Below are 17,715 nucleotides of genomic sequence, written 5' to 3' on the forward strand. Positions count from 1 at the left end.
AAAATGGAAGCATGACCTTTCTGCGGGCACTTACCAGCTTCCCCAGTCATGTGCCAGGCTCCTGCGTATTCTGGGGACACTAGCCCCACCTGAGGGAAACCTGCGGTCGTCAAGGGAAACCCTAAGGACACGGTGACACCTCCAAAGGACCTGAGAGGCTATGCCCAGGGTCCAGGAAGAGGTCCAACTTCAAGCGGCTTCCTTGTGACCTTGAGCAAACCTGTAACCTCTCTGAGCTGCATGGGTCCTTACTTTCCCCTGCTGTTTCTCTGTTTCTCCCTTGTTGCTCCTTGTTGTTACTTACCATTAGGGTGCCTTCCTTTTTTGTCCCTCTTTATGACCCCTCCCTCATCCAGGCCTAAGCAAAGGCCTCCCTCCTTTCCAGGCCCTCCAGCCCTTGGTGACAGGTAAGAGGGTCCCCATGGGGCTCTAGAGTCTCTGCGGTGAACAAAGGGCAATGGTACCCCAACAAGCCTGGGAGGAAACTATTTCGACTCCTTTTCCAGGGGAGGAAACAGGCTCAGGGAGATTCCGGAACCGCACCGGGTGCCCGAGGCCAGCGTGCCGGCAGCTAGGCCCTGAGCAAAGGGGGAATGCCTAAAGCGCGGAATAAGCGCACCGTTCAGCTGGTTTTGCCTTCCTGGGATTGTTTCGACGCTGTTCTAAACACACGAAAGTGTTTCTAACTTCTCAGGCCCTCACCCCCACCCCGAGTTCCCGGATCGGCTCTTCTCGCCCGGAGCTGGGCCCGCTGCGCCAGCGGCTGCAGCCCAGAGGGCCACGGGACGGCAGAGCCCAGGGGACGCTCCGCTCCCTAGGACCCTGGGACGGGGGCCGTGGCCGGGGCGGGGGGCAGGGCGCGAGCGGCGGGTGGGCGCGGCTTGCAGGCTGGGCTCCCGGGGCGGGGGCGGGGCAGCGGAGGGGGAGGGGCGCGCGGGTCCCTTCCCCCCGCGGGCCCCGCCCCCATCCGGAGACCGCTCGCCGGGAAGCCGGCCCTGCCCCAAGGGTCAGCGCCGCGCGGCCGCCGGGCATCGCCGGGGCCCTGGCGAGCCGAGTCCCTGCTCTCCCGGCCTCGGTGCGACCCTCCGTCCTCAAGCTGGTCTGGCGGCAAGGGGTGAGTCTACAGCCCTCGGGGACAGTCGCGCTTCCTCCTCCCCGCGCCGCACCCGAGCGCCCCGCGCCCGCAGTGGCCGGCGGAAGTCGGCTGAGCGTCTCGGCCCCAGGCGCGGGGTGCGGACCGCTTTGGCCGAGGAGGACACCGACACCGGCCGAGGGGGAGTAAAGTGACCTGTTCTAGGGTACCGGGCCATTGAGAGCGGAAGCGCGTTCCCGCCGCCCCCTGGAGAGCCCTGGCTCGGCCTCCCGGAGGAGGACACGGCTGCCCCCACCCCACCCCGGGGGCATCACGGCCGCCCCTCTCCGCGCAGCCCCCACCCAGGCCGGGTGTGTCCCCGCCGGGCTGACTCCGGACTCGACTTCCGGTGTCCCCGCTGTTGCCGGCGGGCATCCTTCTCCCAGCCCCGCCCAAGCGCCCTGCCCTTCGCTGCTGCGGGTCCCCTGGCCCGCCGAGGGCGGCGTCCCGCGGAGGGCGGCGGTTGGGAGGCAGATCGGAGAGCAGCTATCCTAGCTGGAGCCACCCAGGGGAGGGCAGGGCAGCAAGGATGGGGCCGCTGTCCCCTGAATAGGGCGCATTCCTTTGCAGGTGACACGGGTTTTAGAGCCTGCCAGCCCCGGGAGAGGTGGGCTGACTCACCGAGGCACGCTCAGTCTCTGCAAGAGCCCGGGCTCAAAGGCTGTACCCAGCAATGCGCGGCCACAGACTGGCCCTGGGCCTAGGATTCTGCCTGCTGTTGGGCACTGCCCTCTGCTCGCTGTGGTGAGCGTGCCCCATGCAGCCCACCCCTCACCCCTGACTCCTCCCTTTCTTGGCCTTGCAACCCCCAAACCTTGACCCCTTTATGGATTCCCAGGTCCCATCCACCTCTCTCGGCACACCTGTCCCCCAACCCCAGCCCCAGTAAGACCAAACTGGTTTTGGCTTCTGGATTTTGCTTTGCACTGGCCTCCTGGCCTTGGCACTTGCTTCTTCCTCTGCCTGGACCATTCTTCTAGCCACGTCAATGAAGCACTCGTGTCCACACCCCAAAATGCACCTCATGTGTTCCTTCTCTGAAGCCCCACCACCCCCGCCCCCACTCACCACCACGCTCTTGTGGGGCGCGGGGGGGGGGGGGGCTGGCATTAAGAACATTCCTTCCCTGGGAAATGAAAGACTGCACTGCAGAAGACCAGGAGGCTTTGACCTCCGAGGTCAGCCAGGCCCAAAGAGTGGGGGGGATCCCCAGATGCTCTGCACTGCAGGCCTCCACTCCCTTAACGTGCACCCAGCGTGTGCACAGTCAACAGGTGGGTGTTTTTCCTTCCCAGGATGTATTTTGAGAACTGGCTGCGGGTCTTCTATGTTCCCTATTATCTCCCCTGCCCAGAGATCTTGTAAGTATGGGGCTGGGAGAATTTGGGGCCCTGTGGGCTGTCTGGAGTGGAGGCAGTGGGAGAGTTTTCCGGTCAGTTTGCAGATTATTAGCTCCTAAGCTCATGATTCCGATCAGTTTGAGAAGTATTTGGGTAATTTGTGGGCTGCCACAAATATGGAGTAAAATTCCTATTTCAGTCCTCCAGTGTCTTTGAGCGCCCCCTCCGTGGTTTGACCTTGATCCTGCCACACGGCTCTGAGTCTCACTTGCTTCATCTGTGAAATGGGCTGATAGAGGTGTCGCTCCTGGCCGTCTGGAGCATGCAGTGTGAGGACGTCTGTATAGCCTCCTGTAGCAGGTGGCACATAGGAGGTGCTCAGGAAACAGTGCTCTTAGGACCTGACCTTTTGGCTAAATTTTGTGTGCAGTGAGGATTCAAGGAACAAATGAACATGTGACCAGTCTTCCCCCACATAAGGAACCTGATGCTTTGACAGTTTAGAGTGGAAAAACAGGTTGGCACAGTCTCAAGGGGGTGTCTTCATGATAGCTAAAGGGATGTTTACAATCCGGATCCTAGACTGCTTGCTAATTAACAATAGGCGGGTTTTGCGGTTAGAAACACAGAGTATGGGAAGTTAGGAAGCTAGAAAGCAGAAAAGACAAAAACAAAACGCTCTTGTGTCCTACGGGTCTGAGTTATACTTTGCTTCCAAAGTTCCTTGTCAACTTGTTGGCTGCTCTACTTTCCAACTGAACAGACGGTGCCTCTTACTTGGTTCTAAAAGCAGAAAGCCTGCTTGCTGTTGAAAAGAGCCGTGATTGGGGCGCCTGGGGGCCTCAGTCGGTTAGTCTTGGTTTCGGCTTCGGTCATGATCTCGCGGTTCGTGAGTTCGAGCCTGGCGTCAGGCTCTGTGCTGACAGTGCGGAGCCTGCTCGGGATTCTCTTTCTCTCTCTGTCTCTGTCTCTGCAACCTTCCCCACTCACGCGCGCTCTCTCAAAAATAAATATATAAACGTTAAAAAAAAAAAAGCTATGATCATAATGTTTTTGCAATTTTTATCCTGTTTTCCCAGAATTGGCATATGTGTACTCTTCATGGCCACCATCATTTTGCCGCCCCCAGGAACTGGGTCCTAATTCTTGAACCCCTCCCCCTCTCCCTCCAACAACCGGGGCGGGTATTTTCATTGTGTCCCCTTCCCCAGTGTCCTGAATTAGTTTATAATGAGCAGCTTTGGATATAAAGCTTTTTCCATATCAAAAATCCTTTCATGAGGTGCGTGGGTGGCTCAGTCGGTTGAGCGTATGACTCTCGAATTTGGGTTCAGGTCATGATCTCACGGTTCATGAGTTTGAGCCCCGTGTCCGGCTCTGCGCTAACAGCACGGAGGCTGCTTGGGATTCTCTCTCTCCCTCTCACTGCCCCTCCCCTGCTCGCGTGTGTTTTCTCTCTCTCAAAATAAATCAAACACACGTTAAAAAATTTTTTTAGATTAGAAACAACAATAAAAATCCGTTCATTGGTACGTTCCCTCCCTGGGCCAGAGGCCATGGAGAGAGTCTCGGTCCATCTTGTCTGTTGCTTTCCAGAAGGACCACGCTCTCAGTGTCACCTTCACAGAGATGCCTCCCGCGGGCCTGTGCTGGGAGGAGCGCTAGCTGTTGCAAAAAGCAAAAAGCAAAGCACCCTGCTGGTTCGAGAGACCGGGAATGCTAGCTGTTGGGTTTCAGTTTCATTTCCTCGATTCCTACCGAGGGCCTCGTTTCTCCCACCCGCCTCCCACGAGCTGGACTTCCTCTTCCCCTGATGCACCTGCTCCACTGGCCTCTCCCCTTGGTCCGTCTGCGGCTTCTCTAAGCATCACCCTTGGCCAAAAGCATTCGCTACGTTTTTTCCCTCCCAGCTCGTCTATGTCTATCGTTGGGTCCTACTTGGCTCTTTTTTTTTTAACGGATTGAAGGTGGAGATTTTGGTTGGTGTTAAATGGTCACACCTTCCCTGCTTTTCATCTGGATATCTTCACTTTTAGTTTTCCTACCTTCCAGTGTGAAAACATGAAGCTGACTTTTTTTCTTCGCTCTGGCTCACGTGTGGCTTCGGTGTTCTTACGACTGACCGTGCTCTTCAAGGCGGCTGGAGTCTGGCTGGGCTTGGCGGCGGGGGTGGGGGTCCAACCGCCAGGGCTGTGGGCCCTTTTCCTGTTCACTTCCCGCCTTCCCAGAACGCCGTCACTTTCTGAGCAGGGACCTGAAGCGTGCTTGTCTGCGGGCACGGGCGGCCAATTTGATGGACTAACTTCTAACAACTGTTGATTCAAGAGGTCAAAGTAATCACAGAAAGACAAGTGTTACAGGATTCCACTTGTAAGAGATCTCCAGAACAGTCAGAGCTCTCGAATAATGGTTACCAGGGCCCGGGCAGATGGGGCAGAGGGGAGTCGGTGTTGAGAGGGGACACGGTTTGGGTTGGGGAAGATGAGAAAGTTCTGGAGATGGATGGCGGGGACGGCTGCACAGTAGTGCGAATGTGCCTAATGCCCCTGAAGGGCACGCTTAACAATGGTTAAAGTAGTAAATCTTTGTTTTGTACATTTTACCACCAAAAACAAACAAACAAAAAAAGCAGCAGCAGAAGCATAGACTAAACATTGGAAGGAAAGCTCAAGGAGGCTTAAGCTATCCTCTCAAATATGCCATATTGAAAATTCTCGGGGCTCTTGGGGGGGCTCAGTCGGTTAAGCGTCTGACTCTGGATTTCAGCTCAGGTCTTGATCTCACAGTTTGTGGGATCGAGGACCGCGTCCAGCTCTGTGCTGAAAGCCTGGAGCCTGCTTGGGATTGTGTCTCTCTCTCTTTCTCTCTCTCTCTCTCTCTCTCCCCTACATGCACGCTCTCCCTCTCTCCAAAATAAATAAACATTTAAAAAACGAAAAGAAAATTCTTTACAGAGTGGGCAGTCACCGTCCCCTCAGGTGGTCTGCCCCTTACAGCCAACCTCAGGCGTCTTCAGGAGCTGATCCACTCCAAAGGTCCTCAGGCAGGGGTTTGCCTTCTCTGGGCCTCACTTCTACCCTCGGGAGAGGACTTTATCGGGAGGACTCTAGAGCCCGAGGAGTCAAATGTCTGGCCCCAGGTATCTCCAGCCAGTTAATGGCAGACCCAGAGGCTCTCTGCACGTTGCAGCCTCCGTCCTTAGGGACCTCCTTCTTACTTGCCCACCCAGGCTAACCTGGCTGTTGCTGGCGGAGGCTGGCCGCCCAGGCCGCTTGCTAAGAAGGGGACAAGACGCCTGGTCTTAACAAGCGTTTGCTCTGTGCTGGGCCTGGGCACACACCTTGTTTAATTCTCAAGGCAGCTCTCAGGGTGAAGGATGGCTACCCATTTTACAGATGAGGAAAAGTGGGGACATCAGTCAGGGTTCCACGAAAGAAACAGGAGGCGGGAGGGAGAAAGACTGACCCACTAGGCTAAGCCAGTCTGGACTCCGCGGAGCAGGCTGGACCCCGGGAGTGGACACTGACCGAATCTCATCACGGAAACCTCAGCTCTGTTCTTAACGCCTTTCACCTGGTTGTACCAACCCCATCCAGGCCACGTGGAATATCTTTTTTGTTTTTAACGTTTTATTTATTTTTGAGAGAGCACAAGCGGGGTTGTGGCAGGGAGAGGGGGACAGAGGATCCTAAGCAGGCTCCATGCTGACAGCAGCGAGCCCGACGTGGGGCTCGAACTCACAAACTGCGAGACCATGACCTGAGCCGAAGGTGGACGTTGAACCGAGGGAGCCACCCAGGCGCCCTGGGATAATCTTTACCTAAGGGCAGCGGGTGTAGATGTTAATCACACCCGCCATGCACCATCACGGCGAGGCCTCCCTCGATTGGTGATTGGTGTTGGTGTAACTGGTTACAATAACTGACCGTCGCCGCGGGCTCAGGTAAAGGGACTCGCCCAAGGTCCCCAGGCTAGAAAGCAACAGAATGGCGCTCCCCAGGCCTTTGCAGCTTCTCAAGACTTGTCCGCTGCCAGGCCCCTCCAGAGTGACGTGTGTGAGACAGCATCCGCTCGGGAGACAGCCGGCACCGGGTACCGATCACGGCCTTGCCACTTAGTGACCCTGGACAGGCTGCTTCTGTAGGAGCCCAGCCCCCCACCCCTAGCAGAGTGGGCACGCGGTGGGGAAGGGCGCGCAGAGGGAGTCTGCACGGAACCTGGAAGGGTGCCTGCCCTTGCGGAGGGGGGGGGGGGGCGGGTGGTTGGTTATTCTCCACTGTCCTTCCCGCACCCAATACGTCTGTCCCCAGCCCTGGCACTAACAGCTCTCTCTGTCCTCTGCCACCAGCAACATGGAACTGCAGTATAAGGGGCAGAAGCCATTTCAGCCTGTGACACAGTAAGCAGACCGTCATTTCCCCCTTTGTGGCCCCGGGGGGTTGGGGGCTGCCTCCCCTCACCACTGGCCCTTTTTGGTCACAGGTCACTGTACCCACAGCCCAAGCTTCTGGAGCAAAGGTAGGTGTTGGGCAGGGCCTGGGGACGGGGAGATCTGGTGTGGGGAGGGAGGCTGGGGTGGGCAGAGCTCTGATTTATAAGTTGGGGTGGTGGGGGTATCAGGTGGCCCTGGGGTCCAGCCCGGTTCTGCCACTGGCTGTGTGACCTTGGGCAGGTTACTCAACAGCTCTGGGCTTCTTTCTATGCAAGTGGCTAATAAGAGCCACCTCCTAGCAGCTTGGAGGACTGGATGATGGGACGGTGTTTGCAGAAGCACAGCTCCATAGCAGGTGCCCAGTCTACACCCCTCATGTATTCGGCACTTAGCAGGCACCTGAGATGCCAGGCCCCCTTCGACACTCGGTGTGCATTAACTGCCGGTCCTCTCAACCGTGCTGGGAAGGAAGTGTTCCTAACCCCGCCTTCCACATGAGGATAGTGAGGCTCAGAGACAGGGATGAAGCTGCCCAAGGTCACACAGCGTAGGAGGCCTGGCCGGGGAGAGGCTGAGGCTTTCACAGGGAAAGGGCCTCCGTGCCCACGGCCTCCCCCACGGCCAGGCCTGCAGAGCTGCTGACCCTCACGCCCTGGTTGGCGCCCATTGTCTCGGAGGGAACCTTCAACCCCGAGCTGCTGCAACACATCTACCAGCCGCTGAACCTGACCATCGGGCTCACAGTGTTTGCCGTGGGCAAGTGAGTAGTGGGCCGGGTGGGTGGTTCTCACTGAGCCACGGGAGCTGCCGGTCTGGGAAGAGACAGGACCTGGACACGGGACCCTGCCTGGACGGCAGGGACGCCCTGAACCAGGCACCGTGTGTGTGGTGGGGGAAGATAGGGGGTAGAGGGTGATGATGGGAGGGCTTCCTGGAAGAGGGGATCTGGCCCTGGCACGGAAGCGGGGAGCCAGCCCCGGTGACGGAGCAGCAGGAGACTTTGTGACGACACCCCCTTGCCTCCATACCCCTCTCTGCTTCCCCTGAACGGTCCGGGCAGGTAGGAAGGAACGGAATCCCTCAAGACCATCACATAACTGGGGGGCCATGGTCAGGCTACAGGCAGGTCAAGGCCTGCCCTCAGGGCCCTCTCCCCTCTCCCACTCTGGGCCTCCCCCCTGTTTTCCTCTCCTGTCCCTCACCCCACCTGGCCTTTCCTTTAGGGGATACCACCTGACAGCTTCCCCCCCCCCCCCCCCCGCCCCGGGGCTCTCGCTGGGACTCCTGAGAGAGAAACCAGTGGGGCCCCAGTACCTAAAGCGCTGGGTGGGGTGGGGTGGGGGGGCATGTCAGGTGACCCTCTGGTCCAACCAGCTTCCACCTGGGGGGTGCGGCCCTGTGGGTTCCTCCAGCTGGGACCTCAAGAGCCCCAAGCCCCCAGCACCGCTCACCTGGCCTCGAGGCAGCACATAGGGGCCATGTGATCACTTTCCTCTCTCTGAGCCTCAGTGTCTCCGCCTCTAAAAGGGGGATTATGGGGGAGGCACTGGGTGGCTCAGGTGGTGGAGCCTGAAAAAAATTAACATTACAATGGGGAATACATTGCCTGCCTTCAGGGAGTTTAAGAGGCTCAAAGGAGCTAAGAATCCCTTGAAACTCTGCCTGACACCGAGTAGGAGGTACTCCGTAAACTAGGTCAGCTTAGTTTGGAGTTTGCGGATTTTAGGAATCCTCGCGAGGTATCATTCCTTCGAGGGCTGTAAGAGGCTGGTGCTGCAGGGCGCCCGGGGGGCCCGGTCAGTTGAACATCCGACTCTTGATTTCAGCTCCGGTCATGATCCGCGGGTCGTGGGATTGAGCCCCACGTGGGGCTTCATGCTGAGTGTGGAGCCTGCTTAGGATTCTCCCTCCCTCTCTCCCTTTCTCTGTCTCCCCCCCCACCCCGCCCTTCTCCCCAACTCAGGTGCGCTTTTCCACGGTGGACAAGGACCGCAGCTGGCTGAGGAGCTGACGGCTGAGCCAGGCTGCTGGGCATGGGGACCCCAAGCCGCGCAGCCAGCTCGCCCCGGCGGAGCACCCCAGCTTGTCCCAGCCGAGCACCCTTGACCGGTGCCCCCCTTCTCAGGCCTCAGGTGAGATCCATCCGGTCCTGCCTACCTCAGTCTATTAGCAGAAGTTCACCTGGGAAATGGATGCGGAAGGGCCTTTGTCAACTGTGAAGGGCTGCGCCCACAGGAGCGGAACACCAAGATCGCACGGCAGCGTGGCCCGAGAACGGTCAGCGGGAAGAGGCGAAGAAGACAGAGCCGCAGGCCTGGCCCAGCAGACGTGCCTTCGGGGCAGGCTCCGGAGTCAGCCCTACTCAGCGCCTCTGCCCCACTTCTGTTGCCTATTTGCCCCTAAAGTTGCACTTCTCAGACCCCGGTGAGAATGAAAGGCATCCAGACGCCTCTTCTCTGGCTGTAGGGGTCCCGGGTGCTGGGACGTCCCCCAGCCACACAGCGCTCGGCCCTGGAGTGAGTCTTCGCAACAGAACAGGCCTGGCCCTCTCTGGCGTTGAGTCTAGCCCGCACCCCACGGCGGACCACACTCTCTGGCACCAGCCCCACCTTGGTAAGGGGCTTTGGGCAGTTTTCAGTAAAGGTGGCGTGCACGAAGTCCTCACCGGGGTGTTTTCACCTACACATCCGAGCGTCTGCGCGGCCAGCCACCGGGGATCCAGGCAGCCTGGATTCCACGTACAGTCAGCCTGTGGGGGTGGAGGAGCGGAGGAGGGAGGGTCCGGTCTTCTAGAAAGCCTGCATTACAGCGGCCACTGCAGCAGACGAGATTCTGTTCCCGTTCTCCTGGGAGAGGGGTGAGGTGAGAGCGAGCCATACCCCCCGACCACGAGGGGGGCAGAGCTCATCAGCTGGACACCACGGTGGCCTCTCAGCCCCTGGTGCAGGGCCCCTGATGTCGGCCCTCTGCCGGCACCTCCTGACCCTGGGAGGCCACCTGCGGGTGTCGGGCTCCACAGCTATGGTGCAGGCCCAGGATTAGTGGGCGTGGGAGGGCAGCCTCACCAGTGTGGCAGCCTCAGAGGGACTTCAGAGCCCCTTCGGTGGCCGTGTCTGCCTGGCAGGACGGAGATGGGGGGGAGGGAGGGTTCAGGGTTTGGTGGCCCAGTGTCCCCTCTGGGGGCAGCATCACCTTTGCCAAGCAGGGCACAGAGGGGTACGTTCTGGCCACGCAGGGAGGAACAGGCACCCAGCCACGTGGCCCCCCTCCAAAGCTGGGGGTCAGCCCAAGGCGCACTCCTGTGGCCTGCAGTCTGTCCAGCGGGCAAGGACAGATTACTAGAAAATGAGCAGAGGGGAGGGCAGGTCAGGGAAAGGCGCTGAGGTGCCTGCAGGGCAGAAGGGGGAGGGTGGGCCCACGGTCCACGTGTTCCGGTGGGGAGCCCCTGCCTCGCTCCCAGCCCGGCCCCTCCCGGCCCCAGCTGACGGACCTTCCCCGCCGCGGCCCGAGCCCCCAAGGAGTACGGCTGACAGCGCCATCGCAGGACCCAGCTCTCAGACACAAGGGAGTGACGGGACCCAACTCTTAGACCCCAACCAGGGTCCAAGCTACTTGCCAAAGAAGGGCTGAGGGCTTAGAGCCACAGCTGCTCCACGGGTGGGGAGGAGTGAGGGGCCTGGCGGGGGTGCAGGGGGGACGGGGACGGGGCCTGACCCGGCAGACAGAGGTGAGAGGGCTCAGAGACAGTCCCAGCGGTCCTCAGCCCCTGACTGGCAGGATCGGGTCTGAGCCCCAGGCACCAATGTTGTCAGGGCCCATCAGTCTGGGGGGCTTCGAAGTTTTCTAACTTGCAAAGGTCCTTCTTTAAGAAACAGACAATAGCCCCAATACAAAATGTCTGCCGTGGAGGCCCCTGAAACTTAGGCTTCCTGTCCCTTCACGGCCAGCAGCTTCCTCCCCGCGCTATCACTCGGCCATCGGGCCTGGCCCCCACGCCTCTGCCCACACCACCCACCACTCGGGTCTGCCAGTCCCATCAGCCGGCTGATTTCTGGGGACTCGTGCCTGACATCACCTCCGGGAAGTCTGCCTTGATCTGTGCCCCCCTCCAGAGTGGGTGCCTTTCAGTGTTTCCACGAACCCTCCGCAACCCTGTGTCACTTACGACGTCTGCCTGTGTGCACCCCTCGCCCCAGCTGGTAAACTCTAAGGGGGGATAGGATGGGGCGGCCCAGATTCCCCCGGTAGCTGGAACCCAGGGGGCATCCTATAAATGTTGAATGACTGTGGGAGGGGAGACAGCACCTGTGAGATGTTGGACAGGTCATCTGAGGCCCTGGGGTGAGGGCCAAATGAGATTATGGCCGGGACACCCACTCCTCTTGGGCAGTTGGTGAGATGTGGCTTCTGAGACGTGGCTAGGTCTGGGCCCTCCAACCAGCGTGCCCCCAGCCTGGAAGGAGACAGCAGATGACCCCCAGAGCCCCCATTACACAGGAGGAAACCGAGGCAGCCTCCTCCTCCCTGGTTGGTTTTGGGGATCCATGCTTGAGTGGGGCCAAATAACACGCCCACCAAACTCCCTCCAAATCAAGGATGCCGTGGCTCTTATAAGACTGCCCGGGGGCGCCTGGGTGGCTCAGTACGTTAAGCATCCAACTCCCGATACTGGCTCAGAGCATGATCTCACAGTTCGTGAGTTCAAGCCCCAAGCTGTCAGCGTGGAGACTGCTTGGGATTCTCTCTCCTGCGCTCTGTGCCCTTCCCCGATCACACATGCTCTCTCGCCTCGCTCTCTCAAAATCAATAAACTTAAAAAAAAAAACCAAAAAGTTGCCTGAATTGTGTCCCCTTCCCTCCCCAACCTGCGGTGACCCCCGACTCCTTACCTGATATCCAGAGCATCGCATGAACTGGTCCAGACGCCCTCCCCAGTGTGCACCCGTCACCCTACTCCAGCCTCCCTAGAGTCCTCCTCCCCCAGGAAGCCCGCCCCTCAGAGCCCCTTGCCACCAGTGCCCCTCTCCATGGCTCCCACCCAGGACATCCTCACATCCAAGGCTGGGATCAGAGGCCACGACCTTTGGGTCAGATTGACTTGAGTTCAAACCCACAGTGGGGCTATGTCACACAAAGCCCTGTGACCAACAAGCTCCTGTGGTGGCTTCTCAGAGCCTCATTGAAAATGGGGTCTGTGGCCCCGACCCCAGAAGAGTGACCTGGAGGCACAGGGGGAGCCCTAACCCAGGACAACGCCTGTGATGGTTAGTGCAGGGCTCAGTGAGGGTGCAGACAACTCTGAACCCCCCGTTCGTGTTCACGGCTGGACTTGGTCGCCCAGAGCCAAGTGACCTTGATCCCTTGGAGGCACTGCTCATGTATAAAAAGGGGGTGATGCGGCACCTGGGTTAAATCAGGCTCAGTCAGTCAGGCATCCGTTCTTGATTTCTGCGGGGGTCACCATCTCACCGTTGGTGCGTTCCAGCCCTGCCACCACCGGGTGGCGCTAACAGGGCAGAGCCTGCTTGGGATTCTGTTTCTCTCCTCTCTCTGCCCCTCCTCCTGCACTCTCTCTCTCCAAATAAATACACTTTTTTTGGTTGTTTAAAAAAGGAGGAGGAAATCACCGATTGCCCAGGGAAGTCCTTTGCAACACTCGGACCATCCCTCCGGCACCCCGAGGAGGGCCCCCTCCCACACCCCTGACCCCAACCAGGGCTGCAGCCAGGTCTACGCTGCATCGCGTGTCCCGGGGTCCCGCCAGAGAGATTAGGGGAAGAGGCGTAGAGGAGGAGGGGGAAGGGGCGCACTGACCTTCTTGCCCGTGCTCCGTGTCGACCGCCGCCTCCAGGTCCCCTGGCCCAGCCATGCACCCAGCCGGCCACTGCAGGCTACATGTGGGGACCAGGACAGAAGGACAGTGCTATATATTCAGAGACTCCCAAGTCTCCAGGTCTCCGCGCCAACCCGGCGCAGCGCCCGACGGCCCCCGCCCGCTTGGGTTCGGGGTGGCACGAGGTCCCAGCGGGCGTGAGCGACGCGTGGGACCCGCCGCGCGCTGAACCCTCGCTGGGCTGCGGCGAGGCGCGGCGCCCGTGCACGCGCTGTCCGCGGGCCCGCACGGGCCCCGTGCGCGTGCGACAGTGGACGAGGCCCGGGAGCCTCGGCAGGGTCCCCCCACCCTCGCCGGCGGGAGGGAGGCCGAGCGCGCCCCCGAGCGCGCCCCCGAGCGCGCGCGCGCGGCCCGCCCCTCACACCTGCGGCGGGCGGGCGGGGCGCGGCGGGGCGGGGCCGCGGCTGTCCCCGCCCACCCGGCCGGAGCCCGGGAGCCCGGGCGGAACCGAGCAGCGGGGCCCGAGCGGCCGGCGGCGCAGGGCGGTGCAGACAATGGGAGCGGCGCGGGCGGCGGCGGCGGCGGCGACGCGGGCGGCGGTGGTCGCGGAGTCCCGGGCCCGGCGAGGACGGGAGGCCGCGCCATGAGCCCCGCAGCCGGGCGCCCCCCTGGGCCGCGCGCGGGCCGAGGCGAGCGGCCTCTGCGAGCCCCGGGCCCCGCCCTGGGGCCGGCGATGCGCTGCCAGGGCCGAGGATGATGGTAGATTGCCAGGTGAGTGCCCCCGCCCGGCCCCGGCCGCCCTCCAGGCCGGCGGCGGTGGAAGGAGGACCACGTGTCCCCGGCCCACACCCCATCCGGCGAGGAGGGTGCACGGCACCCGCTCCACGCGGAGCGCGCGCTGACGCAGTTCCGCGTCCGACCCCTCTTGGTACAACTGGGAAACTGAGAGCAGGAGAGGCGGGGACTTGCCCGGAGCCGTGAGGTGAGCAGAGTCCAGAGGAGAAGGGTGGGTCCCGGCTCCGGGGCCACGGCTCCACCCTCCCATACGGTTTCCAACGAAAACGAGAGCCCCTAAGGTCCTGAGGGACTCCGTCCACCCCTTACCACGTGGGGCCCTTTCCTGTCGACATCCCGACGAGCCCGCAGGTACATACACACATTGACTTCACACATGGGGACCATGGGATGGGATCAGAGGAGGAGTGGACACTGGGGAGGTGACAAGGGGGCAAGAAGAAGGGGACTGGAGGCAGCTCTGCCACGGGGCAGGGGCGCCCAGTGGGCTGGCAGCATGACCAGCGCTCATACGTGGGGTGGGGAGACGTGCCAGCCTGATGGCCAGCGGGGTCTCCAGGGTACCCAGGGGGCTGCCTGGGCTGGGCACTTCCCCGGGGCACCCGGAGAAGTCGGGGTTTGGGGTCTTGTGTCCGCCACCCGCCTGGAGCTAGAAGGAGACACCCCCCTACTGGGAGGGGGCTACGGGACAGGCCTCAGCTTGCTCCTGTGTAAATTGGGCTGCGTAGACGTGGTGTCCCAAGGGTCCCACAGGCTTGTCTGCTGGCCCTGGACCTCCACCCCTGCCCCAAGATGCTCCTGGTCCTGGGAAAATGCTTTCTCCTCCCTCAAGGTCCTTCTGAGCAGAGGGCAGCCTGGGGGCTTGGAGGACCGAGGACCTGGGCGGGCAGCACGTGGCCGAGCAGCGGACCCTGCTGTGGGGACCGAGGTCAAGACCCTCCTTGTCGGAGCCCCGGGACCTCATTAGGAAGGGCTTCCAGAGGTAGTGCCCTGACAGGGGTGAGAAAGCCTTAGGAGTGAACGGGGCACCGGGACGCGAGAGGTGGAACGGGGGACAAGGGAGGCTTCTGAAGTCCTCACATTGCCCCTGGAGCCCGCAGGTCCTGCCCCTGTGCCCCTCTAGAGCCAGGGAGGGCTGCTGCCTTGACTACACCCAGACAAAGGTGTGTGTTTTGTTTTCTGGTTCCCCTGCCTGGGGCTGTCATGCCGGTGCTGACCACCAGGGGGCAGGCTGTGTCCGCTGTGCTCAGGGAAGCCTCTGGAGCGGGAAGGGATGCTCAAGGGTCATGCTGGGCGTCCCCTGCCCCCAACCCAACATGTACCTCTTACTATTAGTCTGCATGTGCACAGCGTGAGCTGCTCAGAGGCAGGTAGGGACTCTGAGATCCTCTCTGGACACATTCACTCCTGTGCCTCTCACCCTGAGCAGGGGATGTGTTGGGCCTGGGGGCCGGAGTCAAAGGTCCCGCGAGGTCCCAGCCCTCCAGGAGCTCACAGCCCAGAGGGGGAGGTGGGTCAAGGCACAAGAGCGAATCCGTGTGAAAGGAAAGACCAACACTGTCGGGAAATGAAGCAGGGTGAAGGAGGGCGGCCAGGGGCCCCTGGGTGGGGGGGGGGGGTGTCTCACAGGCCTCCAGGGTGGCCCTGATGCTGGGACCCAGAAGGACAAGAGGAGCCAGTCCCGCACACGTCTGCAAGCAGTGTGCTGCTGGGACGAGCAAAGCTGCAGAGACTCGGAGGCACAGAGGGTTTGTCTGGAGAGGAGCTGAGGAGGAGCCAGTGTGGCCGGAGAGAGCTCGGGAGGGAGGAGGGCGGGCCCAGCCCCCAGCCTGGAGGATGGGCTGTTGTCTGTGCTGGGGGACACATTCACCTTCCTTGGACCACCTCACACTTTCTGTACCAGTCTCCCGGCTCGGCTCAGCTGGGAGTCTCAGCCCCACGATCATCCAGGAGACCAGGGCTGTAGGCTCAGCTGAGGCTCGACTGGGGCAGGGTCTGCCTCCAAGACCGCGACCATGCACATGCTCTTGGCAGGATTCAGCTGGGCAACGGGTGTGGGCAGAGAGATATTCCAGAAGGAAGTGTCCTGTGGTCAGGATTGATTCAAGGCAGGGAGGCTGAAGATGAGGGTGATAATTGGGGCCTCTGTCTATTGTGTGCTCACATGCACTCTGTCCTCGCTGCCTAGGTCACCTCCTGCATTGCCATCAGGTTCCTGGGGCTCTGCCTGGGACACTGGCTTGCCTGCACTTGGCTAGGGTAGCAGCGGTGGGAGATGCTCCTGGGGGAGGGGTGCTATTCATTTTTTGTTGCCACTGTCACAAAGGACCACAAGCTGGGTGGCTCAAAACAACAGAAATGTATTCTCTGTCAGTTCTGAAGGCCAGAAGTCCAAAATCAGCAGGACTTTGAGTCGGCAGTTCTGTGCTCTGTGTGAAAGCTCTAGGAGGGGATCCTTCCTACCTCTTCCAGCTTCTGGTGGCTCCAGCAAGCTGTAGTGTTCCTCGACTCAGGGATGCATTGCTCCGAACCCCGCGTCCATTTCACACGGCCTTCTCCGCGCGTCTGTGTCCGGTTATCCCCTGCTTGTGTAAGGACACCGGTCGTTTGATTAGGGCCCACCCAGATCCGGCGTGCCCTCATCTTAACTTGATGACATAGGCAAAGACCCTCTTTCCAAGTAAGGTTTATACACAGGTGCTGGGTTAGGACTTCAGCATAGCTTCTTGGGGACACGGTTCAACCCACGACAAGGGGCGCTGGAGTGATTCTCCCTCCCCCTCCGAAGGTCAGGTACCCAGGTGCCCACGGGGATAGGGGGCACAGTTGGTGTCTGCGGAGGTCTCGGGGACTCTGCCCCCAGTTTGTGGGTGTGAGGGGAGCCTGAGGGTGTGCTGTCACCAACAGCAGGTGGCGCTGTGACCTTCTTACTGCCGCCCTAGCAGGGCTCGGAGGCTTGGATTGGAGCTAGAGCACACAAAGATCTCACCTCTCAGTTGCGAGGAGACAACGCTCAACTGTAAACACCAGAAGCACCGTCATTTCAGGGGTGACACGTACCATCAAAATCAAACAAGGTGGGGCCACGGGATGGTGAGCCGGGGACACCTTGGACAGGAGGCCAGGGAACCTAGCAGGAACAGGCCTTCCGAGGTCAAGAGTCTGCGCTTCCTCCTACACCTGTGAGTTGAGCCGGCCCTTCTCAGCCATTTTTCAAGGGCCCTGCAGCTATGATTACGCTCTGTGGTTTCTGGGCAGCTCCCCCGTTACCGCTACCGAAGGGCAGGGTAGCTGTGTCTGAGGAGCACGCAGAAGGCAGCCGTCTGGATGGGTGGGCTGTCGAGATTGAGGGGTCCCTGTCCCCAGAGACCCTGCCCAAAGGGTCCCCCCACTGCTCACCTGCTGGGGTTCTGCCCTGTCCTCATACAAACCGGAGAGGGCCATCTGGGGCTGAGGAACAGGGGCCCTGGACTCCCCACGGGCGAGTAGGCTCCTAGGGGCATCAGTGAAATGAAGCAAAGTGCCCAGGGTGGCCTGGCCCCAGAAGAGAGGCCATTTCTTACTGTGGCCCCCTGGGCACTTCTGGGTCCCACAAGGCTCAAGTCGCCAGCCCTCGACAGTGGGTCATTCGCTGATTTCTACAAGAGGTACTTACCCAAGGGCCTCTGAGCATCGTGCCTGGGCTTCACTCTGGGAGGATGAGACCGTAGAGAAGAAATACAGGAAAAGGGGTGTAGGACCGACCGCAGATCCTGGGAGAAGGCATTGGGACCCCGGGGACCTGCACACCAGCCATTGGACTGTGCTCTGCAGAATAACCCCCGGACCGTCCCACACTGCTGCCGGGTGGTGTGGACGCCACCCCCCCCACACACACACACACACATCCCCCCCCCCCCCCCGCCGCCCTGGCCCTGGCCTTGGCCTGCACTGTCTCATTGTATCCACAAGATAGGTACCACAGCCATCTTCATTTACAGCAGGGGAAACTAAGGCACTGGAAGGTGAACGGGCTCCCCGACTAGGTAGTGGCAGGGCTGGTGGGGACGTGTCCCTGCGCGCAGACACGCCTGGGAGGGGCTGGGCGTAGGTGCTGGGACCAAATTCCTTGCAATTACAATAAGCTTCCGAAGTCTGGGCTGGGCAGGCCCCAAGGTGATGGTTAACAGTGGGAGTGGAGACA

At 60.7% G+C, this 17,715-nt stretch overlaps 1 protein-coding gene and 1 long non-coding RNA gene across 2 annotated transcripts; one reads left to right on the top strand and one right to left on the bottom strand.

Annotated features, from left to right (window-relative positions):
- Positions 1–949: 949 nt before the first annotated feature.
- Positions 950–8,321, top strand: GBGT1 (globoside alpha-1,3-N-acetylgalactosaminyltransferase 1 (FORS blood group)). Its single transcript, XM_027035526.2, has 6 exons — positions 950–1,114; positions 1,703–1,876; positions 2,428–2,493; positions 6,821–6,871; positions 6,955–6,990; positions 7,530–8,321. Exons 2-6 carry the CDS (start codon positions 1,806–1,808, stop codon positions 7,666–7,668), a joined length of 363 nt encoding a protein of 120 aa, XP_026891327.1. The 5' UTR covers positions 950–1,114; positions 1,703–1,805; the 3' UTR covers positions 7,669–8,321.
- A 7,547-nt stretch (positions 8,322–15,868) lies between these two features.
- On the bottom strand, positions 15,869–17,395 carry LOC113592905 (uncharacterized). The gene is made up of 2 exons (XR_008290869.1): positions 16,522–17,395; positions 15,869–16,114 (listed from the first exon to the last, which is right to left on the bottom strand). It is a non-coding gene; the product is annotated as an uncharacterized LOC113592905 (long non-coding RNA).
- Between the last annotated feature and the right edge of the window lie 320 nt (positions 17,396–17,715).

This window comes from Acinonyx jubatus, chromosome D4 (genome assembly GCF_027475565.1).
Source record: "Acinonyx jubatus isolate Ajub_Pintada_27869175 chromosome D4, VMU_Ajub_asm_v1.0, whole genome shotgun sequence".
In the NCBI taxonomy this organism is placed as follows: Eukaryota; Metazoa; Chordata; class Mammalia; order Carnivora; family Felidae; genus Acinonyx; species Acinonyx jubatus.